Genomic DNA, 25,631 nt, shown 5'->3' on the forward strand with positions numbered 1-25,631 from the left:
GTATACTTCGTTAACTTTTTTAAATTTTAAAACGTGGCTTAAATAATTTATTTGTAAAAAGTATGAGTTCTTTGTGGAAGATGATGAAAGACTCTGAGAAGGTCAACCCCTTCTGTATTGAACATACAAATTAGCTTTTGCATGCAGTGATTTTCATTAGTTTCTTTAATCAAGGTCTTCAAAATCCACAGTAGATAGGAAAGACATTCTCACAGACATGCTACATATCTATAGGCCTGTTTCAGGAAAGCACTTAAGGGTGTGTTTAAGTCTCATTGACTTCAAAGCTGAGCGCATGCTTAAGGCTTTCCTAGATAGGCCCCCAATTCAGACAGGTATCTGTGTCATTCTACAGGAGTGGTTCTAAAAATATCCCCAAATCATTCTAAGAGCTTGTCTATGCTTGCCGCAGCATGTGGAGGGTACATGTAGCTACACGTTGCAGTGAAAGGCAGGTTGTATCTACGCTCACTGTAGTGTGTAGCCACATGTGGCAGTGAAGGGCTCCAGCAGGGGGAGTCAATGAAGAGCTGCCAGAACCTTCCCCAGCTGCCTGTCCCGCTGCCAGAGCAATTCCCCACTGCTGGAGTTGTCATAAACAGATAGCTAAGGGTTAATGTCTCTTTCACCTGAAGCACCTGACCAGAGGACCAATCAGGAAACCGAATTTTTTCAACTTTGGGTGGAGGGATTTGAGTGTCTGAGTCTTTGTTTTCTGTCTGCCTGCTTTCTCTGAGCTTTGGAGAAGTAGTTCTACTTTCTAGTCTTCTGTTTCTAAGTGTAAGGACAAAGAGATCAGATAGTAAGTTCTATGGTTTCTTTTCTTTGGTATTTGCATGAATATAAGTGCTGGAGTGCTTTGATTTGTATTCTTTTGGAATAAGGCTGTTTATTCAATATTCTTTTAAGCAATTGACCCTGTATTGTATCATCTTAATACAGAGAGAACATTTGTACTTATTTTTCTTTCTTTTTATATAAAGCTTTCTTTTAAGACCTGTTGGAGTTTTTCTTTACTTCAGGGAAATTGAGTCTGTACTCACCAGGGAATTGGTGGGAGGAAGGAATCGGGGAGATCTGTGTGTTGGAGTGCTAGCCTGATTTTTGCATTCCCTCTGGGGAAATAGGAAAGTACTTTTGTTTCCAGGATTGGGAACAGAGAGGGAGATTCACTCTGTTTGGGTTCACAGAGCTTGTGTCTGTGTATCTCTCCAGGAGCACCTGGAGGGGGGAAGGGAAAAAGGATTATTTCCCTTTGTTGTGAGACTCAAGGGATTTGGGTCTTGGGGTCCCCAGGGAAGGTTTTTCAGGGGGACCAGAGTGCCCCAAAACACTCTAATTTTTTGGGTGGTGGCAGCAAGTACCAGGTCCAAGCTGGTAACTAAGCTTGGAGGTTTTCATGCTAACCCCCATATCTTGGACGCTAAGGTCCAAATCTGGGACTAAGGTTATGTCAGGAGTATTTTACTGTGGCAGGGAAAGGCTCCAGCAGCAGGTAGGATAACAATTCCTGTGCAGATATGGAGGGCACTGGTTCGGCCTGAAAAGAGCCATGTAGGTTATATACCCAAGGGTTTAGGAATTAGGGCATTATACCTATTCTATGCACCTAAGCAATGCTGCACTGTCTACACGGCTATTTATACCCATGCAAGCAGAGCATGCACTATCGGTAGGCCTCATGCCACCTTAAGCGTAGATGTACTGTGGTTCTAAAAGACGTACAGCAAATGTGAATCAACAATACCAAGCCATTCCTACTGTACATACATTATCTCAAGACTAGCTCACCTTGCCATCACGTATTTAATAAAGAGCAAATGCCATACATAGCCAAAAGGACATCCTCATTCTTCTCCCCCCGCCCCATACACCACAAGAACCAGCTCTTGCTGGTCCCACACCACCACGGGATGGGTATGCCAAATGGGGGTAACCACTATTTGTTTGAAAATTTGGAAACAGAAAAGAAAGAAATTTTCTAAAATGTGAAAGTGAGGCTGTGGCTCCTCCCTCAGTACAGAAATCACCATCAGGAATGAGGATGGTGAAGGAGTCTGGAGCCCCTGCCCTGCTCCACCAACCTTTAGCACCACCTGCTGAGCAGGAGGCCACTTTATTGTTTAGTACTGTCTGAGTTACAGCTGTCTCTCCTTTCTCCCCTCCATCTCTCTCAGTAAAGCAGGTAAGAACAACAGTGGCATCACAATAACACAAACTCTCTGCCTGTTTGTTTTGCCTCTCTCAATATATACAATTTTTGGACCACGGACCAATCTGTGTTTGTACTGTACCTAGCGCAACACTTGCCAGAAACAACTAATAATCAACCTAATTTCAAGATGATTATATATGGTAATATACATGCTATTAAAAAAAGTATATTTAACAATTTTAGATATTAGGAAATGCAAAATGGTTTCATTTTTCTATATTTTTACAATTTTTCATTCTTATGGAGAAAGTCTTTCAGTGTTAACATATTTTAACTACTAAAGGACCCAATCCTCAATTCTGCCTTCCTTATACTCCCAAAATACCCACGGAAGTCAAACATGGCCATCTTGCCCACATGCTCAGGGTTTAACTGATCGCCATATTTGGGGTCAGGAAAGAATTTTCCTCCAGGGCAGATTGGCAGAGGCCCTGGATGTTTTTCTCCTTCCTCTGCAACATGGGGCACGGGTCACTTGCTGGAGACTTCTCTGCACCTTGAGGTCTTTAAACCACGATTTGAGGACTTCAATAACTCAGAGATAGGTTAGGGGTTTGTTACAGGAGTGGGTGGGTAAGATTCTGTGGCCTGTGTTGTGCAGGAGGTCAGACTAGATGACCATAATGATCCCTTCTCACCTTAAGTCTATGAATTCAGAGTTTATGGTAAGCAAAGAGTGCAGGATCACACCCTTAATATTTGTTTTTCATTGTATGATAATATAATAAAAATATATAAAACTTAAAACAATTTTAGGAGGAAAATCTGATTCCAAACAGGTTTCAGTGTAGCTATGTGAATGTGACTCTTCAAAAATTAGATCATAATCTGTTGTTACAATTTTGGCTTAGTTAGCCTATACTTTCAAGATTCCATTTGATAAAAATAAATATTTGAGATATTAACCTTGAACACTGTGCTATTGCTGTCAAGGGGCAGCCCTAATTCTGTAAATTACATTACTGGAGAAGATTCAAAATGTTATCTATCTCCCTAGACATGATAATTTTCCTTACAGGGGCCAATGACAGTTTAAAAAAAAAGTTTCCCAAGCTCTGCAGATCACTTTTCACAAGAACATGAAAAGTTGTGAGCTTCCACCAATCTCAGGTTTTGTTTCTCCCCAGGTTCACTGTGAAAGCATGTCTGATTAGTTCTGCTACTTATCAGAGAACTTGCTGCTCAACCCCAATGAGCTATTGTAAAATATGTTTCAAAATTTTACAGAAGCTGTTTCCTAAATTTTCCTCAGCAGTTGAAGTCTGTCCTGAATGAGGGTCACTAGGTGGCCTTACAAGCAGATGCTTGTTCAGTGTTCTGTCTGAAATAAGATTCCTGAATTCAGTCCAATTCCTAATGGACAGACATTAGAAATAAATTGGCATTAAATTGACAGTCTTGTCAGAAAGAGAAAGACTAAGGTGTGAAATGAATATGGAATATAAATTATGATCTTATCCCAGAGATGGTCCCTAGAGAGCCAAATTTTTTGAAGCTCTTGGAGAGGTAGTATGGAAAGGCTTACAATAATGCAAATGATTTTCAGGGTTGTCAAATCAGCATCTTTAGTAAGCTGTAAATTCTCAACAACAAAACATAGAATTTTCAAAAGCAATCAGTATTGACCTAACTGCTCCTGCTGAAGTCGAAGGGCTTTTTACCATTCACAACAATGGGAACAGGGATAAACCAATGCTGAGCACTTTAGAAAATCCCAAACTTATAAGAGTAGCTATATAAAATACTTACAGAATAATTTCTATATTACATGTATTTTTTTCTCATTTAGAAAAAATGAGAATAATCAGAAGCTGGTTATAATAAAATTTGAATATCTGCAAGCTTTTGAAATTCTCTCCAGTCCAGTCACCCACATCACTTCTGCTTTCACATGCAATTTCCAAAATTCTTCAAATAAAATTAGAGATAAGCCTAGACCAAAATCCTGGTCTGGTTAAGAATATAAGAATGACCATACTTGATCAGTCCAATATTCCATCTAGCCCAGTGTCCTGGCTTCTGAGAGTGGCCAGTGCCCTGTGCTTCAAAGAGAGTGAACAGGTAATCATGAAGTGATCCATCTCGTCACCCTTCCCAGCTTCTGGCAGAGGCTAGGGACACATCAGAGCATGGTTTTGCATCCCTGCCCATCCTGGCTAACAGCCATCTAGGGACCTATCCTCCACGATACTTACCTAGTTCTTTTTTGAACCTTGTTATAGTCTTGGTCTTCACAACATCTTCTGGCAAAGAGTTGGCTGTGTTGTGTGAAGAAATACTTTCTTTGGTTGTTTTAAACCTGCTGTCTGTTAATTTTATTTGATGACTCCTAGTTCTTGTGTTATGAGAAGGAGTAAATAACACTTATTTATTTACTTTCTCCACACCAGTCATGTTTTTATAGACCTCTATCATATCCCCCTGTAGCAAAGTGAGATTCACCAGTGCAACACCTCCTGCTGCTTATCCTGGGAATTAGCTCTCAGGCATACAGAGCACTTCCTACTGTCCAGTGTCTCACCTGCCTCAGGCCCCCCATGTCCTTCCCAGACCCTGGTGCCCTTTACTTCAGGGTTCTGCCCCAGCAGTACCACACCACACTCTGGGTCTCCCCTCCCAGGGGAACCTCTCACCCACCTTGCCTCAGTGGCTACTGCCAGTCACCATCTAGGCCTCATTCACTGGGGCAGACTGCAGTCTGTCATGGCCACTCAAGGATGTTGGACCAGCTGCCTCTGCAACCCGAATACATGTTTTTGCCCTTTTAGCAAGGCCCACAGCCTGGGGATTTACCAGGCTAGAGCGCCCTAGCTCCTCCTGCCTTTCCCCAGCCCTACTCCATTTCCTGAACCCTGAGCTCCCAGGCAGCCCAGTCATCCTCCTCCTTTTCTCCAAAGATGGAGAGAGTGCAACACAGCCCTTGGCTCACAGCACTTTTATAGGGCCAGCTGTTTCCTAATTGGGTGTGGTCCCAGCTGTGGCTCTCTTCCCAATCAGCCTACCCTACTGGCTCCCGGGGCAGCCCTTTTTCAGGGCTGTTTTAACCCCTTCAGGGCCGGAGCAGGGTGACTGCCCCGCTACACTTCCCCTTAGTTGTCTCTTTTCCAAGCTAAGTCCTAGTCTTATTAATCTCTTTTCATATGGAAGCTGTTCCATACCCCTACTCATTTTTGTTGCCCTTTTCTGTATCTTTTCTAATTCCAATATATCTTTTCTAAGATGGGGTAACCACATCTGCACTTAGTGTTCAAGATGTGGGAGTGCCATGGATTTATATAGAGGCAATATATTATTTTTCTGTCTTATTATCTATCCCTTTCTTAATGATTCCTAATATTTTGTTGCTTTTTTTGACTGCCACTGCACATAGAGTGGATGTTTTCAGAGAACTATCCACGGTGACTCCAAGATCTCTTTCTTGAGTGTTAGCAGAATATTTAGACCTCCAGATTTTGTATTGTGGCAAACTGCCAGCACTATTATGATGGGTCTCACACTTTCTCTTCTTTGGGGGGGGGGGTTCAGGGCACCATTTCTTGCCCCTAAATTGGAATATTAATTGCCCCACTGGTGTCCTAGAGGAGGGGAGTGGAGAGGGAGGGACCTAGGCCCTGAGGATAGTGGTGAACCACTTGAACTGACACTTCCTTCCCTGGGCTACTTCCCTCTCCTGCCCTTCAGCTTGTCGGGGGGCTTCCTGCCCTCCCTCTGCACAAGCCAGGTATCCCTTACCTAGGGTCTAGGACTTCTTAGCCCACCACAGCACTTCTCCAAACTGTTCTCTGCTCCTACTCCCACACTATCTGATTGAAGCATGAGTTTTTATCGTGTGACTGACTGCAAGTGCTCTAGTTAATCTGTAGCAAACTTTCTTCCCTTCTAACCCTCTCCTGCTGCCCTCTGGCCATGTTGTATCACAGTATGTATAGTTGGAATTATGTTTTCCAATGTGCGTTACTTTGTATTTATCAACATTGAATTTCATCTGTCATTTTGATGCCCAGTTACCCAGTTTTTTGAGATAACTTTGTAACTCTTCACTGTCTGCTTTGGGTTTAGCAATCTTGAATAGTTTTGTATCATCTGCAAATTTTACCACCTCACAGTTTATCCCTTTTTCCAGATCATTCATAAATATGTTGAACAGCACTGGTTCCAGGACACACCCTGGGGGCACACCAATATTTACCTCTCTCCATTCTGAAAACAGTCCATTTATTCATACCCTTTGTTTCCTATCTTTAACCAGTTACCGGTTATGATATGACAGCTGTTTCTGATCAGATACCAAACCTTTTGCTCCTTTCTCCCTGCTTCCTGAGGGTGCATGGAAAGGCATGGAGCCCCTGCAGGGCAGGCAGCCATGTGGGTGTAGTAGTTTGTGCACTCCCCCTACATGCCAGAGAGCTATGCTATGCAGAGAATATGCTATGGCTTTATGCAATTTGCACAGTCTAGTGGTAAGTAAATATCTTATTCTAAGTTTTCCAAATTGTGTAAATAGCCCAGTGAAGCCATCATAGGCCTTCTAAACACCATGGCATTCTCCATTCCTTTTCTTTAGTTTAACAAGGTAAAATATGCTTCAAGGTCTACAATATGTATTAGGGGATCTTAATATGTCTGCACAATTTTCTTAGGAAATAGAATATACTTTCTGAAAAATATAGAGGGATGCTTTCTATCCTCCACTACAGTGTGTGTTGGTTAATAAAATGTGGCCTGTTAGTAAGTAAACCCATGGAACAGTGGCTCCTTTGCATTCTCTTTCTAGTTCTGTATGCTACAGAGTCTCAACACAGACAGTGCAGTCCAGGAAGCTGCTGTTGTCTCTCATGTGCTCCCCACACAGTCAATGTTTGTAGTTCTTGCTACATGGCAGCCATTCCTGCCTGAGCAGAATGATGTGTGGAGGATGGAGGTGCAGCCACTGGTCACAATTACACAACAGCATGGGCCCAGAAGTAACCAGATTTATTGTGGGGCAGAGAGAAGCCAAGGCAGCTAAAAGTGTAAAAAAGATGTGACACCTTTGGTCATGTGCATGATTACAAATGATCATATACCTCAGTAAACATGGCAAGAGTCTGTATCCACTGACTCCAGTGGTTACTGTTGCATCTTCTCCCAACCCCCACATTTAAAATAAGTAAATGCAAATAAATCAGTAATAGTCATCAGAAAGCTAATACAGCAGGTTAACAAAAAGAGTCATTTGTTCCACTGGTGAGGTGGATCCAACAACCATAGACTCTGTTTACTGCTCTTGGTGTTTTTCATTATCAATGAGTTGACATCTGTTCTTTCTGTCATCCTGGATGTCCTCATGAAAGAGAGAGAGAATATTCTCTTTGGTTTTGTTTAGATGTCATCAGTTCTTTTTGGGGTTGTAGAATCTTTGTGTAGATGGTCCAACTGTTATTTGGGCAAATCTGCTTTTTACTTTCAGTTTAGAATTTAACAGTCTCTCCCATTTGCAATTAGAGTAACCGTTTAACATTTTGTTGTACTATTTCTTCCATTTTAGTTTCTTAACTTAAAGGTTAATTAAAAAAGGTAATAATTGGAGATATACCAATCTCCTAGAACTGGAAGGGATCTTGAAAGGTCATTTAGTCCAGCCCCCTGCCTTGACTAGCAGGACCAATTTTTTTTGCCCTAGATCCCTAACTGGCCCCCTCAAGGATTGAGCTCACAAGCTTGGGTTTAGCAGGCTAATGCTCAAACCAGTGAGCTATCCCTCCCCCTAATTGTCCTTGACTCAAGTAAAGATCCTGTTACAAAGATATTTTTTCCTTCTGTTGGAATTGGTGAACCTAATGAAGCATTGTGAGGTGGCTAGTCTAACAATGAAAAATGTAGATCCTTTGAATCTACCATGGTTTTGCTTAAATCAAGTTCTCTGCTCTATCAGCTGACATCTCTGGTGCATAACAATGCCTTGATGAGGAATGCCTGACATATTAAAGAAAAATGTCTGAGTGAGCCACTTGTGAGTTGTGAGTTCTATTAATAATTCAGCTGGACTCTCATGGTGAGCAAATTAATTTACACAACACCGATGTGTAAACCCAAGTAGTAGTCCATAAAGACCGTAAGCATTGCGGTTTAATTCAAATAGCTCTGTTCCATTCTTGTACCAAGGTGATTGGGAATTTCATGTGGTTTCAGTGTTTCTTTTCCATTCTGTTTCCTGTATTTATTTCACATTTTACACTAGGCAGCAGTCAGACTGAGCCACAACAGACATTTTACTTTATTCTTACATTTCTCAATATCCAGATGGATACAGTGAATTATAGTTAGCATTTCCAATGTTGGACTGGGATATGTCACAATATCATTTATACAGAATTCCAGTGTACATAGCAATTTCATCCCAATGGTCCCTGTACATTTTTATGCTTGCAGGATGCATAATTTTTGTATTGGGTAGTCATCTAGAATTACTATCTAAAGATAGTAATAGTAGTATTTTGTTTAACATGCATGTTGCAGTAGCTCTTGTACCAGAACCCCATTATGCTAGGTACTGTACACAAAGAGTACATGATGTTTCCTTCCCCAAAGAGTTTTACAATCTAGAAGCTGTTGTGGGTTGCAGTGTTGTCAATCCAAGCAATTTTACCATTAGTCTCATGGTAACTGGTGTTCTTCTTAAACCCTTGTCTCCTAAGGTGCCTGTTATTACATGAGAATACAGCTTTGATTTTTTTTAAAAAAAATAAGTGTTTAGCCCTGCTGATTGTAGAGAAAAGCTTTAAAAATGTGAAGTCTAAAAGCTCAAAAAGCAGACACAAATAAAAAGAACCCAGAGTGTATTACTTTTTAAAAGTCTCATGAATTTTAAGGTGTGTTTATTTTTTGTTATTTAGTTTTTTGGGCATCTGACTAATGAATGCTTAGGGTTGGCGATGCTGAGGCTGGGTCATTTTATTTCCTGTTTGATCTTAGTTTAGAAATGTATACTACTCAAGTCATATTTACATCAAAATCTTGTTCTTGAAGCTCTTCTATAAATAACCTGGGATTTGGGAGATCTGGGTTCAGTTCCTTGCTCTGCCACAGTTTTCTTTATGACCTTCAGCAAGTGACTTAGCATCTTTGAAATAGCATCTTCTCTTTGAAATAGCATTGCTATCCCCAGCAGGATGTGGTGAAGATAAATCAAAATTGTGAAATATTTAATATTACAGTAATGGGGACTGTTTAAGTATCTTAGATAACTTTCACTGTTTTTAGGTGCTTTGTAAGAAGCCCCTTGCTGGTTCTGTATTTCACATTTATTAAGCGCTTTTTCAGTTTTCATGATTGTTTTCTAAGTGGTGCTTCAAACAGTGGTTTCCAAAAGTTTCTAGTTTGTTTGTGCTTCAACTGATTGCTGTCCATAAGCATATTCATGAAATCACTCACAACCGAAACCAATTGCCACCTTTTCTTTCTAAATCTGAGCTCAGTTTTATTGTGTTTTAGTGAGTGCTATACAAGTATATACCTCAGGGCCATCATTTTGCAGAAGAACAGTTCATATTTCATGTGATCTTGTATCAACTGAAATGTTGAGGCTTTTCTTAATTTCAAAGTGTTTCAGTACTTGTGCGTCTGTGACAACTTTTTTAATTCCCCAAAGAATTCTTTTTTAATCATTCCTGTTCCATTCTGCAGTATATTCATGCAGTATTTCAAATGAAGGATTTCATTGTGATAAACTAGGGATTGGATATGCTAACATACTCATGAGCCTCTGTAAAACCTCCTTTCTTAGGTTTGATTTGAGCTCCTTTGTTATTGAATGTGTGTCCTAAATTATTAATCTAATTCAGTTTTTAGCTAGTATTTTATCCTGTTTAATTTAAGGTTTCCTTTGGAATTCTGGAGTACTGATCATTTTCACCCAAATCAGTAGATCAACAATAATTTCCACTTTACCTAGATCCTCAAAAATCTGAAACGTCTTTGATGCACATTACATGTTGCTGTTATGTTGAGGATCCTGCCTTTTGCAGGTATCCCAGGATCCATATATCCAATTCTTCAGGGAGAGAAAATGCCCAGTTTAATGGTTTTGAACAAAATTCTAAAATTGAAATTCACAACGTTTACTAGTCCGTATGTGGATTTTTCCTGCCTTAGGTATAACATGTAATTCAGGATGTTCAAATCTGTGGCTAAATTAGAGTGACCAGATAGCAAGTGTAAAAAATTGGAACACTTTTTTTGTGGGGGAATTGGAGGGGGAGGGGAATAATTGCCTATATAAGACCAAGCTTCTAATATTGAGACCTCTGGTCACCCTGAGCCCAGGGGTCCCTAACACAGCTCAGCTGACTTGTCCCACTAACCCTGCACTGAAACTGCGGTCCAGACTCACCCAAAGTGGCCACTGACTCTCCTGCCTGGCTTTATAACCACCCCCACCCCTGCTGTGGGAGATAGTTGTGGGAGGCACATGGGAAATTGTACCACATCGAGGCACCACCTGCCCCTGCTCTCTGCCACAGCCCCCTTGGTGCCCTCCCTGCCTCCAGCCACTGCAGTCTGCAAGCCCCAGCCAAATGCCCTTGTTGGGTCATGGCTGCTGGCAGGCCACAGCCCAGATGGACTGGCTGAGTGGGGGCAGCATGGCGGGGACTGGGTTGCTATTTACCCTGCTGGTGTGCGCAGCGCCCAGCACTGAACGGAACCCACACGCCACAGGGAGTTGTCCGCGTGGTGAGTGGGGAGCAAAGCTATGCAGTCTGTGGGGTGGGGCAGTGCCAGGGCCTCCTCTAGCCACCCTGACTGAGGCGGCGGCAGCAGCTCCCCCAGGGGCACCCTCAGTGGCGCTGTGCCGCCGCTCTGGGGCAGGCTTCTCCCCCAGCTCGCTGCGCTTCCCGGGTTGCCAGAAGGGTGGCGAGGCGGGGAGTACCAGTGGTGCTTACCTGGAGCGACTCCCAGGAAGCATCCAGCATATCCCTCTGGGTCCTAGGGTCGGGTGGGGTGGAGTAGGGGAGCGGAGGGCTCTCTGCCCACTACCAACACCTGCAGGCCCCACCCCCACAGCTCTGATTGGGCAGAGAGCCCTTCTGCCTTAGTGCCTAGGGACCATCAGCAAGAAGCTGCCCCAGGAAGCACCGCCGTGCCAGCCCCGTCACTTTGGCAGTGATGGTGAGTGGTCCCCAATATCGAGACAAAGGGCATCCCGACTGATGTTGAGTCAGGACGCGGGACAAATGTGTTAATATCAGGACGTCTGGTCACCCTAGGCTAAATGAAGGCATGGGTAATTGTCACAATATATCAGTATATGCAGAATTTGTTGCATGATTGCAGTAGTCCTTACTTCAATATATTTTATGCACTGTTTTTTCTTGACAATTGTATATAGATATTTAAAGGAAAGCACAAATACATTCCAAATAATGTTCTATTCTGTAGTGATTTTATGTTGTAACCAGAAGGAATTTGGGTGATGGAGAAGAATAGGAGATTTATGAGTAGAACACTGACATTAAAATTAAAGTATTTGTATCATCAATTAGAAGTGGGCTTTACATTTTAATTAAAACATAAATGGGTTTTACATCAGACAAATAATAAAATCAAAACACAGGCATAGTACCAAGATCTCTGTTTTGTTTTCACATAAATGCTTATTTTAACTTCTCTCCTAAACTCTGTTTCTTAAAAATTATATTACTATATGTTACTAGTTTTTAAAAGAGCACACAGCCACAGATGCATTTCCATGCATTCTGCACTGTATGATCTGATAGACTGTGCTTACTGATTCTCATTTATTCTCTGCAGGCTCCATCATCGCCCTCCTCACCCATAGCTAATGAACCAAAATATGAGAAGCGCTGGCTAGACACCCTATCGGTTCCTCTGTCAATGGCTCGAATCTCAAGATACAAAGCCGGAACAGATAAATTAAGGTTTGTAATTTGAAAGGGAAAGAAGTGGGTTAACTATCTGCACCTATTTTTTGTTGTGAAGGTGTTGGCTGTGGAAGAATTCTTTGACTTGAGAGATGAAAATTTTTAGTTCATATTATTATACAAAACCATGCCGTCTATTTTCTCTTGAGATTTATAACGTCCATAGGAGGACTGTTGAAGACAAAGAAAAAGTTTAAAAGGGCAATAAAAGTAAGTAGGTAAGATAAGGTAAGTAAGTAAAATAGGGTTCCACCAGATCTTTCTGACAGATTTTCATACCCCTTTTTTGCCTTACATCCTGTCCTCAGGTTCTGTATCTGGTCACATGCCCTTTTGGAGTGGTCAGCAATTTGGGGGAAAATAGGGGTTTTATTTATATTTTTCATGGGGAATGTTAGGGATGATTTTGTGTGCATGTGATATTTACACGTGAAAAATAGGTTTTTAGATAATTCAGAAAATAAGGCAGGTTCTGAGAAGAGATAAAAAATAAGGGAGATTATTAAAGAAAGAAGATAATAAAGAGAAGCAAAAAAGATTGATTAAAAACAGAGAGGAAAAATAAAGTTTATTAAAGAAAAGAGGGGAAAAAAATAAGGGCTAGTAGTAATACCCTTGATAGGGTTGATCACCATGTATTTTTGACAGGTTTCTGCACACCTTTTTTGCATTTATCCCACCCTCCGAGTCCTATCCACTCGTGCACTTTTAATAAGATCATAGAATCACAGGATTGGAAGGGACCTCCAGACATCTTCTAGTTTAGTTCCCTGAACTCCAGGCAGGACTAAGTATTATCTAGACCATCCCTGCTAGGTGTTTGTATAACAACCTCCCTAGGCATTTTATATTCAGTGCTTAACTACCCTGACAGCTAGGAAGTTTTTCCTAATGACCAACCTAAACCTCCCTTGCTGTAATCTAAGACCATTGATTCTTGTACTAATCTCAGAGTTTAACAAGAACAATTATTTGGCTCGTTTAAACAAAAAAACCAACAACAACAACAGATAACTCATACATCTTTTTTAAAAACTGTATTTTTAAAGTGTTGCCTAGAGGAAAACTTTTATAATGAAATCTTTGACTTTATACAAAACACACAGACACACATATATTAACTTAAAAGGAAAAAAACAGCTTATGTAAAACAGTACATAAGAATGCTATATCTCACCCACTTTTTAAATGCTGTCAACATTTCTTCCTAAAGGGAAAAAAAACGGTTGTAAAGAAGGCTTTAGATGCATACAAAATAACAAAAAAATAGTGCAGGGGGTGGCAACCTTCAACATGCGACCCATCAGGGTAATCCAAAGGCAGGTTGTGAGACATTTTACTTACGTTGACCATCCGCAGGCACGGCCCCCCCACAGCTCCCAGTGGCTGCGGTTTAGCCTGAGGAGGAGACGCGTTTCAAATCTGTCTCTGCAGAGAAAAAAACAGTAAGAAATTTGTACTGGGAGAGATCTAGAACTCCATCCCCAGTGAGCCATATGCAGGAGAATTAACTTCTGTCTCTACTTCTACCTCAGACTGCCTCCTGTGTGATGCTGAGCAAGTCATTTTAGCTAAAATTTTGACAGGTGGTCACTGAGTGTGGGTTCTTCATTTCCTGTGCACCTGACTGGAGGCATCTGGGGCCTGACACTCTAACTGCTGGTGAAGTCAGTGGGAAATGTGAATGCTCAGTACCATTCTCAGTCAGGCAGTATAATCTGGAGGAATGAGCACATGGATGGGAGTCAGGAGAGTGAGCTCTAACCTTGGCTTTTGCCGTTGTTTCATTACATGACCTTGAGCAAATCACTTAAGACATCTGGAGGGTGGGATGATAATAATAATTTATCTCCCAGGCAAGTTGTGAAAATACATTCATTAATGTTGGTTATACATGCAGTCACTGTGGGTTTCAAAGAAGAGACTGCAAGGAAATTAATAATTTTTTATTCGGGGTTTGGATGGCATGCATAAGGGATCAGATCGGGCCACACATTGAATGATGAGGATAAAAAGAATTGTTAAATAGTTGCCTCCTTTCTTGAGCATCATCATCACGTGCACTGAATGAGGCATGTGTCCCGATTGTATGTGATCATTTATTTAAAGCTATCTTAAAGCAAAAGAGACAGAATTCAGATTGTCTGGGAATTATTTAACTTTCAAGAGCTTGACTCTGCAATCTAAATTATGTTCTTTTAACACCATTGTAATTTTACATTGTACACACATTTTAGCAGACATTTTATTAAAACATATACACATATACGTATGAATATACACACACATGCCACAGTAATACAAGAAATTTTAACTAATTTGCTGCTTGTGGAGGAAAGGCAGTCCAGGGTTAACCTCCAATAGAAAAATATTTTGAAAATACCTGCCAATTAGTTATTGCCAAAAGGCAAATATTATAATATGAAGAAATATTTTTATAAGCAAGGGAAAACTAAATAATTGGCTAGCATTTTCAGAAGATTTCCCTATAGGAGGTTATAAGATCTTCAGTCTTTAGTAGGTTGTTTAAAAGATTAGTCTTAATTTAATTGTGCCTGCTGGTCTAATGCTGTTTTGAAAAGCTTTGCTGACATTCTTTACATCTTCTCTCAAGGACAAGAGAAAAATTGCTTTGTACAGCACCAAACACGTTATCTGCACTGAACAAGTAAGAAATGAGTAAGAGGCAATGTAAGAAGTCATGTCTTAGTTTTCTGACAAATTTTTCAGATATTCTGTTTCTTGCTTGTGAATTTGCTTTTTTATACAAACTGTCATAAACAGGGCAGAAGTCAATCCATTTATTCTTGCTGTCTGGCTGTTATAGCAACTTGAAATGACCTTGCTGATCTTATTTGTTGGATTTTTTTAACCATGATTGTTGCAAGCAAGGTGTATTTTCAGTTTTGCTCTCTCTTTCTGTAAATAATCTTTTCTTCAAGCATTTCGGACAGGTATCTGAACAAAACTGAGATTGTCTGTCATAGGGTTATAAACTATATGAAACTTTACTCAAGTTCATCTTTGCTGTTCCCTTTATAATGTCTTACAAAGAATTTCATGTCAGTGTGTTGTCATTATTGATTATAACACTGTGCTGACCTTTCTTGACTTCTGTTTGTATCAGACATGTTTTGCACTGGTACAGTTATCTACCATGAGAGATGCAGTATTGCCTAGTGTTCCCTTTGTTTGTTAATCACTCTGGGACTTAGATGGAAGACAGGTGTTTGAATACCTAGAATTAGGTGGCCGTGTGCATTCTCTGAGGCAGAAACATAGGGCCCTAGGGAACTTTCTCCTTGAAAACTTAGAGGCCAAGTGAGTTTAGCTGCCTACAGAGCTTTGACAGGAGTTTTGTGCTTTGCAGTGATCCCAAAATTGTAAAACATGGACTTAGGCACCAATTTCTTTTGTGCATCCAGCCCAATGGCTTTACTGAATGTGTGCATAGTGCAATAGAGACATTGATCCCTGACTGGGACCCTGAAGTGCTACTGGAATAAACAGATGATAGTAATTTAAGAATAATGAATAACCTATGCCACTATTCTTCTTGAAGCAAGATCATCCATTTAGTCACAAATATCTTTGCAAACATGATTTTTCATTATCCAATCAACTCTAGTTCTAAAACACCTGTTGGGATATTTTCCTTGTTAATCATCCTACATTTTCCTTTATCTATCCCCTTACTTTTAATAATACTCCCTTGGTGTTCCCAAATGACTTCTCTCAACATTTAACTCAATATGTTGATTTGCCGATTTGGCTTTGAATATTTTAACATCTGGTCTAGTTTAATTTAAAAGAGATTCACTAGGAATGTGTTACATTTAGCGTACCGGATACTAAATTTCTGCATGAATGAGGACCAGTTAACTAAAGAATATCGGTCAAATCAACATGTAGACTTTTTGGATTCATGTATCTGCCATATTCTGTTAACTTAAAGATGAGAAAAAATGCTATCAGCTAAGTCACTTGGTGTTCATGTGGTCTCTTTGTTACTCTGTATCAATGTTATTGTTATATTATTATAAGAAAACTACAGAATTTGTGAAAGATCAGGGGGTCAGTAAATAGTACCACCCATATCGCTGAGAAAACATCTGCAGTTGGTGCACAGTATTTCCCATCCCATGAATATCGGAGTGTTTTCAAATTATCACATTAGCAAAACAGTTGGTGAATTTGGATTTGAAATATTAATGATGTCTGAGAATTTTTCTTGCCAATATTACTGTTCTTAACTGATCACAAGCAGTGTGGTGTTTTTATTTTTAAGAGGGGGAAGAATTGTTTCACCTTTTTGTTCTGTTTGCTGGCAATATACCAAATTCTTAAGCACTGTACTGCTGCCTCAGACTTGTTAGGGTGTGCTGTTTGCTAGGATAAACATGATTGAAGAAATATGACATCAGTATCCCAGTGCAACACATCATCTGGGAAAACTGAAAAAAAAATGCTTTTTGAATCCTGCAGATAAAGAGGCAGTACACTTTCAGAAAATAAACTGGAACATTTTCAGACCATTTCCTTTAATGCCTAGTCCATCTTGCGGTGGAACTTAGCTAACTGGAATTTAGTTAAACATTCTGTTGGCAATAAAGAACCGCTCTTGGTGTTGGCCTCACATTGTTTAATGGAGTTAAAGGGGAAATTATGTTCCTGTAGGTATCATTCAAATGGTTCCTACTCCTGGGTCTTGCACTTGTAGCACAAGGCAGAAGGGAAATCCCCTAGCTTTCAAAGGCTGTTGATCCTTTGAGGCACTGGTAAGTTTCACATACAAAGCAACTAGCCAGTGCCGCTAATATGTTCTGCTCATCTAATATGTTCTGCTTCACTTCACTTAATCTAAAATGTTTATCAGGAACAGAAAGCAAAGTGCTCCCTAACCTCCAAAAATCGGTAGTTCAGCATCGAGCGCTCACTGTGTCCCATTGTGATGCAGTGACTACCTCAGCTTCCCCTCACCACTGTGCCTTGATTTCCCTCTGAGTTGATAGGACATTTTATATTAGTCAGGGATCAATCTCTCTCTCTATCTCTCTCTCTGTAGAAAGACCCCACAATAAGTGCAGCCTATTCTCTGGTCTCTTTCTTACTGGGGAACAGTAGCTACCTTAGGTATTCTACTTCCTCTTCTCAATAAATCTTATTTTGTAGCCTGCAGTCACATAATCCCTCAGAACAATGAGTCTGATGGTGTCTTGCTGCTTGAATAGGATTGTGAGACGCCTTATACTTTCCTTATGGGACTGTTAAACTGTGCTAGAAATATTTACTTATTTTAATATATGGATACTTGAAAGGCACATATCTCATCCTCTAGGCACTTCTCACAAAATTGTACATAGCACAATTCTTACAAAACCAACTAATTCTGTAGCTTATCCTGTCCACACATACACTGAAGAATTGCTTTAAAAATTCACCATTCTGTACTCTCCTTAAAGGCTGCAGAAAATCATTTGCAGATCAACAAGTTCAGACCTAGCTGATCTCTGGTGTACGTGGGTGCCAAGTTCTTCCACACTTTACTGTTTAATAAACAATAGCTTGAATAATATCCAGAAATCAACAGGCAGCCAATTCAAATCACACAACACCATTCACTGTGAGTTGGGATGTCATGAGCAGAAAATCAGTAATTGAAAACAAATGTTTCATTTCCCAACTCTAAGGGGAAGATTGGAGGATGGAAAACAGCCAAAAACCATTGAGTACCAAGGGAGATCCCACCTGCCTTGAGAAGAAGGAACTCGGCCAATGCTATATCTTCAGAGAAAACAGTAACACTGTGTAGGATACATTTCAATATATGGCTGCCAATACCTTGCACTGGCTGGAAGAAAGACAAAATCGCCTACTACATTTCTCATCTTTCATTTCAATTATTCTCAGATAGTGCTTACTGTGAACACATTTTGGAACACTAACCTCTGCAGCTAATTTAAATTTAGTAGGATGATGTACAGTAATGAAGAGAATCCTTTTAACTTTCTTAGCTGCATTAGACTCTGCAGTGCTGATAGAAGCAAAATAGACTGAAAAGTGACTTTTTTTCATTAAAACAAGTCAATCTGAGTCAGGATAAACATAGAGAAGAGGTTTGATGAATAAGATGCCACCAAGTTATACTGTGACTTTCTCTCTCTCTGGCAGGGTATCATAACCTTAGTCCCAGATTTGGACCTTAGCGTCCAAAATATGGGGGTTAGCATGAAAACCTCCAAGCTTAGTTACCAGCTTGGACCTGGTACTTGCTGCCACCACCCAAAAAAATTAGAGTGTTTTGGGGCACTCTGGTCCCCCTGAAAAACCTTCCCTGGGGACCCCAAGACCCAAATCCCTTGAGTCTCACAACAAAGGGAAATAATCCTTTTTCCCTTCCCCCCTCCAGGTGCTCCTGGAGAGATACACAGACACAAGCTCTGTGAAACTACACAGAGTGACTCCCCCTCTCTGTTTCCAGTCCTGGAAACAAAAAGTACTTTCCTATTCCCCCAGAGGGAATGCAAAATCAGGCTAGCAAATCCAACACACAGATCTCCCCGATTTCTTCCTCCCACCAATTCCCTGGTGAGTACAGACTCAATTTCCCTGAAGTAAAGAAAAACTCCAACAGGTCTTAAAAGAAAGCTTTATATAAAAAAGAAAGAAAAATACATACCAATGGTCTCTCTGTATTAAGATGATACAATACAGGGTCAATTGCTTAAAAGAATATTGAATAAACAGCCTTATTCAAAAAGAATACAAATCAGAGCACTCCAGCACTTATATTCATGCAAATACCAAAGAAAAGAAACCATATAACTTACTATCTGATCTCTTTGTCCTTACACTTAGAAACAGAAGATTAGAAAGTAGAAACTACTTCTCCAAAGCTCAGAGAAAAGCAGGCAGACAGACAAAAGACTCAGACACTAAATTCCCTCCACCCAAAGTTGAAAAAATCCGGTTTCCTGATTGGTCCTCTGGTCAGGTGCTTCAGGTGAAAGAGACATTAACCCTTAGCTATCTGTTTATGACACAGGGTCAGGGGTGTGTGGAGAAACTGAGTATCCCGCATTGCAGGGATTGCTCTAACCACTGAGCTAAAAGTTATACGGTGGGCACCGCAATCTCCTCCTCCTGGCTTCTTGGAAAAAATGGCATAGGCACCTAACTCCAGGAGAGGGTTCACAGCTGAGAATAACAAGCAGAGATAGGTATCTCTTGCAAGGCAGACTTAGGCATCTATCTCAATGAGAGAGGTGGGGCTTAGAACACATTCCTTTTGTTAGTATCTCCCACTGGCAAGCTTCACAGCTTCCCACCTAGTGTGCTGGCTTATATGAATCACAACCCTATTTCTCCCCTTTTTTTTTAGTTTGGGAGCCTTTGCTCTTAACTCAGGCTTTGTGAATCGCAGTGATTTACTGGGCATGTAAAAGTTAGATGCTATGATTCTCAGTGTCACAACACCTAACTTTTATGCATTTAGTCCCTACCTAGAAGATCTTATAATCTTAGGATAATGATAACATGCAGCAGGTGGATGAAACAAACAAACAGATAGGACTCAGGGAGAGAAAGAGGTAGGAATAATAAAGCAATTTTGTGTATACTAGCTTTGTGCATAATCTAACTTGTCACCTGCCTAGCTTTTATCGACCGGCAGTGTTCTGTATTCCTCTCAGCAGAAATGATTATTTAGAGGGGATGTGGGACAGGATAAGGATACACATTTCTTTTCTGGGAGTCTGCATTGTGCACATGAGAATGATTGCCAGATATTGATGAAAATGTCTGTGAATCCTAAAAGTCTGAGGAATTTTATCCTGAATGATTCATTTGACAACATGTATCAAAAGTGCAATATTCTCTGTTGACGATTCTCTTGTTTCAAAAGTTTCAGTCATCTGGTCAGTGAGTAGAGCCATAACCATGAGCCATGCATGACTATTCACCAAAACAAAAAGCATCATCCAGTGGTTAGGACAATAGCCAGAGACTTGGGAGACCCAAGTGCTGCTCCCTGCTCCACCACAGGCTGCCATACAAGACACTTGGGCCAAGATTCTGACAGGTAGTTCAGCTCTTAGCTTTCACTGAGATCAGTAGGAGTTAGCACCTAAATACTTTTGAGGATCTGAGCCTTAGTGTCTCTCTGTTTCAGGTCCCCATCTGTAAAATGGAGATGGTAAGAATACATTTCTGTGTCATCTGGATGTTAGGAAGATAAATACCACAACAAAGTTACTGTGCTGCCTGGCAGCATGAGTCAGAGTTTCTTGACACATCCACAGAGAGGATCTCCAATGTCAGGCTGCACCACAGTCTCGAGGTATCTCTGAAACAAATTGCTATGGGTGGAGAACAAAGCTGCACCAGCAGCAGGAGAGGTTCAGCTGTACCCTCTTCTATGCCCTCTTCCAGGAACAAAAAGCTTTTGTTAAATGTAATTATTCCAGGGACTTTGCATGCCTATGCTAACCCTCCAATAAAGAGATTGTGAGGTCACAATACATAAAGTCTGTCCGATGAAGTGGGCTGTAGCCCACTAAAGTTTATGCTCAAATAAATTTGTTAGTGTTTAAGGTGCCACAAGTATTCCTGTTCTTTTTCAGATACCACAGTTACATATAAATAACATAGCTAAAATCACACATAGTGAATAACTAATGAATAGTTGAAATGAACAGCCCAGAGGCTGAATATTGCTTGTACGTGCTATTCAGTGAATGTAACATGGAAATGTGTTGTAAACAAGGTTCACTTACAAACCAAGGAAAGGATTAAATTTGCAGCTAAAATATTTTCAACAAATGATTCAACCAGCTCATATCGAGAGCTACACAGTTCTACCACCATCATCATTTGGGAGTGCACCAAGGGCAACATTGTTTTGGCAGGATCATCCTTAAGAGGCCCTGGTCAGCATCAGAGTTGTCCTTAGGCATAGGCAGCATATGCGGCTGCGTAGGGCACCTGAAAATTTGCAACACCACTGGGTCTTATCCACCCTCCCAGCTTTTCTATCCCTGTTCTGACCCTTCCTGCAGGCTCCTACAGCTAGCTGCTGCAATCTGGTGACTCTTACTCCAGCGGGGATCCAGTAACTTAAAATTGAAAAGCCTTCCAGCCTGCCAGACCTATTAGCACAACATAGAAACTGTTAAAGAGCCATTCAAGTGTTAATGAAGCCATTTAACAGGCATTTGCCAAACCCCAGGTATATACTGTCAGTTTCTGAATTTACTGACAAAAACAGTTGTGCATTACTGTAGTATTTACTCAAAACATGATAGTCTACAGGACCTTAGTTTAAAATTTACTTTAAAAATAGTTCATTAGTAAATTGATGAAGATTATAAAATCTCTTAAAAAAATCCTTGCAATCTGAGTATTCATCTTTAGTCTTTTATGCTTGAAACTTCAGACACAGTTTTTTAAATAAATCCTTCAAAAACCACCCTTATCTAAAATACATATTTTAATTTTAATTACTGTAGTAAAAAAAACTTGCTTCCAAAGTCTTCCTGTCCTTTCTGTCCATTCCTTTTGCCTTTCACCCACCCTCCCCCTTGAAGAGAGCCCTTAAAGCAACAACCCCCCTTTTCCTTCCAAATAGCTGGGACAAAGAGTTTCCCTTTCTTTACTTCTGACTATCTAACGAACTAGTTTTAAGAGAACCCTCCAGCAAAATCAGAACCTTAGTAAGATATAAAATCCCTTGTTATGCCTAAAATCTTTGGAAACATATTTTTAAAATTGGTGAAATTTCATAAACATGTCTATTGTTATGGAGATCGCACAAAGTAAAATTAGTGTTCCTTTTTTCTAAAAGCAATGCCCATTGGTATGAACACACTAAACATCTGTGACTGATTAATTTAAAATAATGTATTTGTTTCAGTGAGTTAAATATGTAGCAATCTGGAATGATTACTTTATGAAGGCTTAAGAGTACATTTAAAATATAAAATCAGCTTAGAAATACTGATTAAGAAAATGTAAAACAGAGAAGAGCTGCATCATGTATTCCATAATATTTAATGTTATATTCAACAAGACAGCTGATTCACCCTTACTACAAAGTTTTTGCAAATAAATCTCTGACAAACTTCAGGCATATCAAAAAACCAGTGACAGACATCTTTTATTCCCAAGTTTAGTGCTTTTAGTTAGTTATCTTCTGCATGTCCATTCTGTGTGAAGGAGAGGGTATGCGGGTCTCTGCAGGGAACTGTGACTCTCCGCAACTGTGAGGCGGGCAGGGCATCTCGCTATCTTTTGCTGCCTCTTCCTCCCCCAAGCTCGGGCTGCCGTCAGGCATAAGTGCACCAGTTTAATAATACTGCATAGGGCCTCATAATAAGGAGGGCCCTGGTCAGCAGACCTTCTCCTTTCCACCATCCTCAGGGAATGCATCAGGATCAGTGGCCTCCTGAAGGAGAGGACTAAAAAGGTTTCGGGGTCCTGGCAGAAATGCTTGCTTCCCAGTGCAATTACTGTAAATCAGTCATTAAAATATAAAGAGTGAATCTGGAAGGAGCTGACTATGTTAGATTTTAAACTTCTCTCCCGCAAAAATAAAACTTTAGGAATCACATTCTTGGCATTATAGTTTGTCAGTTTATTTTCAGAAGTGTATCATAGAAAAGAACATCTCTCTGCTTCATATTATGTTAAAAATAACTGTGTTTTAGCACAATAATAATAAACTGTGTAGACAATCTATGCCAGAATTGTCATAATGTCTCTTCACAAACCCTTTAGTTTGGAAATTTTAAAGCAGAACTATGGAGAGGGATGCAGTAAATCTGTCATACATTGTCAGGAATAGAAGTTTTTCCCAGGTGCGCATGTTTAAGTCTAATATGTAGTAATGGGAGTTATGCATGCATGTTACATGGAGAATTGGAAGTCTTTAACAAGTAATCATCTGCCCATAATTTAACCATAAAGTACATGAGGCTTACTGTGGCAGTGACACAGATTAATGCAATTCATTTTTCACAGGTTGTAGACTGTCCTGCTGCCAATATGCCTATAGGGCAGGAGGTGAAATTGTAGCTGAACTGGTAGCAAACTGACAGGGCAGGCTGGTAATTATTATCTTAATCTAGATTTTACTAGCCATTTTATGGGTCATGGAATATCTAGAGACACACTTGTTTTATACCTTGAAATTGAAGGCGTTGACCTACCAAGTCAGCCGTAAAGCCATCATTAAGATAAATGCAGTGAGCCTACAAAGACTTAAGTAGAATGGAGCAGGATGGTTTATTACTGAAGGCTTTTACCTCTCCCACATATTCCCATTGTGCTGAAGTAGCTATTAAGAAATAACATGAGTCCGATCATCCTAATGATTCCAAATAAACTATAAATAAATGCATTGATTTTATAAAGTTAATGTTTATTTAACCATACTGATATCTATTTTGCCAATTGATTCAATAACGTGAATGAAATCAAATCTCATCCAATTTTCTGTATATACATTTTTAATTTAATTTCATCAATCATCTTACACTTTCCAAACAAGTATTGACAATTTTGTTTTAATTTATGATCTGATTCTGCAGAGGCTTCTGCACATGCTTAAGTTTAAGTACCAGAACATTTCTACTGAGTTCAGTGGGACTACCCACGTGCTTAAAGTTAAGTTTTTGCAGGATTCAAGCCCTAATGTGTATCCAAATACATTATGTTATTACAGAACACACAGAGAAATAAACGCATTGTATTCACATGCCACCAGAAACCTCAGTTCTAGGAGACATAGCTGCATCCTACAGAGTGCAGTAGCAATGTGATATACTAGATATGCCATCTTTCAGTCTTTGCATTTTCAGGTATCTCCTGTTCTCAGGGGAAACCAAACTGGGACTAAGTATTACTTTGATATTTTTTCTATGTAGTGGCTCTCATTGTTTACACTTTATTCAACCTGTAGACACTTACCACACTTAGGGTACGTCTACACTACCCACCGAGTCAGTGGGTAGTGATCGATCTATTGGGGATCGATTTATCGCATCTAGTGTAGACAGGATAAAATAGATCCCGATTGCTCTGTCATTGAATCTGGAACTCCAGCATGGAGAGAGGCGAAAGCCGAGTCGACAAAAGAGCGGCAGTGGTTGACTCGCCTCCGTCCTCACGGTCAGGTAAATCAACCTAAAATACACCGACTGTAGCATATCTTAGGTCAACTCACACTCCCCCAGTGTAGACCTAGCCTTAGATTTAATTGAACAATTTGATTGTAAAAAGATTGAGGATTAATGTCGAACATTCAGCAGAAAAACACTGTCCTAAGTGAGCAACAAGCACATATGTGTATGCTTTCCAGTTCTGAAATCATTTACATATTTTATATGCCTTTTCTTTTATGTACCTGACAAACAAAAAATACTCTCCCACATCACTCACTTAGAAAATTCATTTGATTTATCAGATGATTGTTCAGTAGATTATAGAAAACTTCTCATATAGTGGACATAGTTATAAAGTTACCTTCTGCCTTGTAACCGGTAGGTAAAATATTACTAATAATATACCCTCATTATAACTGAAGGGAATAGGTACTCATAGCAGTAACATCATTGCTCCCAGTACAAAGGAAGACACTTGAATTGTTCCCTCTGCATGATGTTTACATGTGGCAATTGGAAATAGTGAGGACAAGAAGGAAGAGCATACAAAATGAGTGAATTCAATTAGTAAGTCAATCTTTAACTTTAAAAACAATATCGATGAAGAAAAGAATCATATCCCACACACTAAATTTTTGTAGGGTTGCCCCGACTGCTCTATTTCCATTGAGTTACTGGTTGTATTTGGAATAAACAATTTTCAATAATCTCACCCTTAACTGAAGACCATAAATAGACCCTCATCAGGTTCTTTCTTTTGGGTTCTGAGACCAATTTTCCTTACTCTGAAAGGTGAAGATTTAGTATGTGTTCCAGGCCACAGTACGATGGCTGTATATTACACCATGACTTTGGTAACAAAACAAATAATAAAAAAAGATTTCCCCTATGAAATATCTACCCAAGCCAATCTGTTACTGAGTGAACTTTTTCTATGACTTTTGACATGTTCAGAGTACTGAAATACAGAGTATAGGAAGTGACCTGCATCTTTGAGTGGTTTTAAATTATTAGCTAGTATTATTAAATGATTGAAAACACTTTTATTTTAAAATAAAATATATTTTGTTTCAATAATGTGACCAATGATTTTTCTATAAAATCATATTTGTGTTTTGATGAAGTCATGACATAGCCTTCATTAGCCATGGCAAACAAGCATCCTTGGTCATTTCCCAGAATTATGAAGTGATGCAAAATTCAGATTACCAAAAAATAAGCAGAATTTAACTTTCATTTATGGAGAAATGAAGTAATACAGGGGCCCTACTAGAAAGCTTCTCTGGAAACTCCCAATCTAATCCTGTCAAAATCCACACTGATATACATAAAAAATCA

The 25,631-nt window shown here is 39.8% G+C and overlaps 1 protein-coding gene across 1 annotated transcript in view; it reads left to right on the plus strand.

Annotated features, from left to right (window-relative positions):
* Positions 1–25,631, plus strand: part of SNTG2 (syntrophin gamma 2) — a 272,147-nt gene that overhangs the window by 139,145 nt on the left and 107,371 nt on the right. Inside the window, exon 9 of the mRNA XM_050951641.1 lies at positions 12,005–12,132. Coding sequence (XP_050807598.1) covers positions 12,005–12,132 — 128 coding nt within the window. The remainder of the gene's footprint in view (positions 1–12,004; positions 12,133–25,631) is intronic.

This window comes from Gopherus flavomarginatus, chromosome 4, assembly GCF_025201925.1.
Source record: "Gopherus flavomarginatus isolate rGopFla2 chromosome 4, rGopFla2.mat.asm, whole genome shotgun sequence".
In the NCBI taxonomy this organism is placed as follows: domain Eukaryota; kingdom Metazoa; phylum Chordata; order Testudines; family Testudinidae; genus Gopherus; species Gopherus flavomarginatus.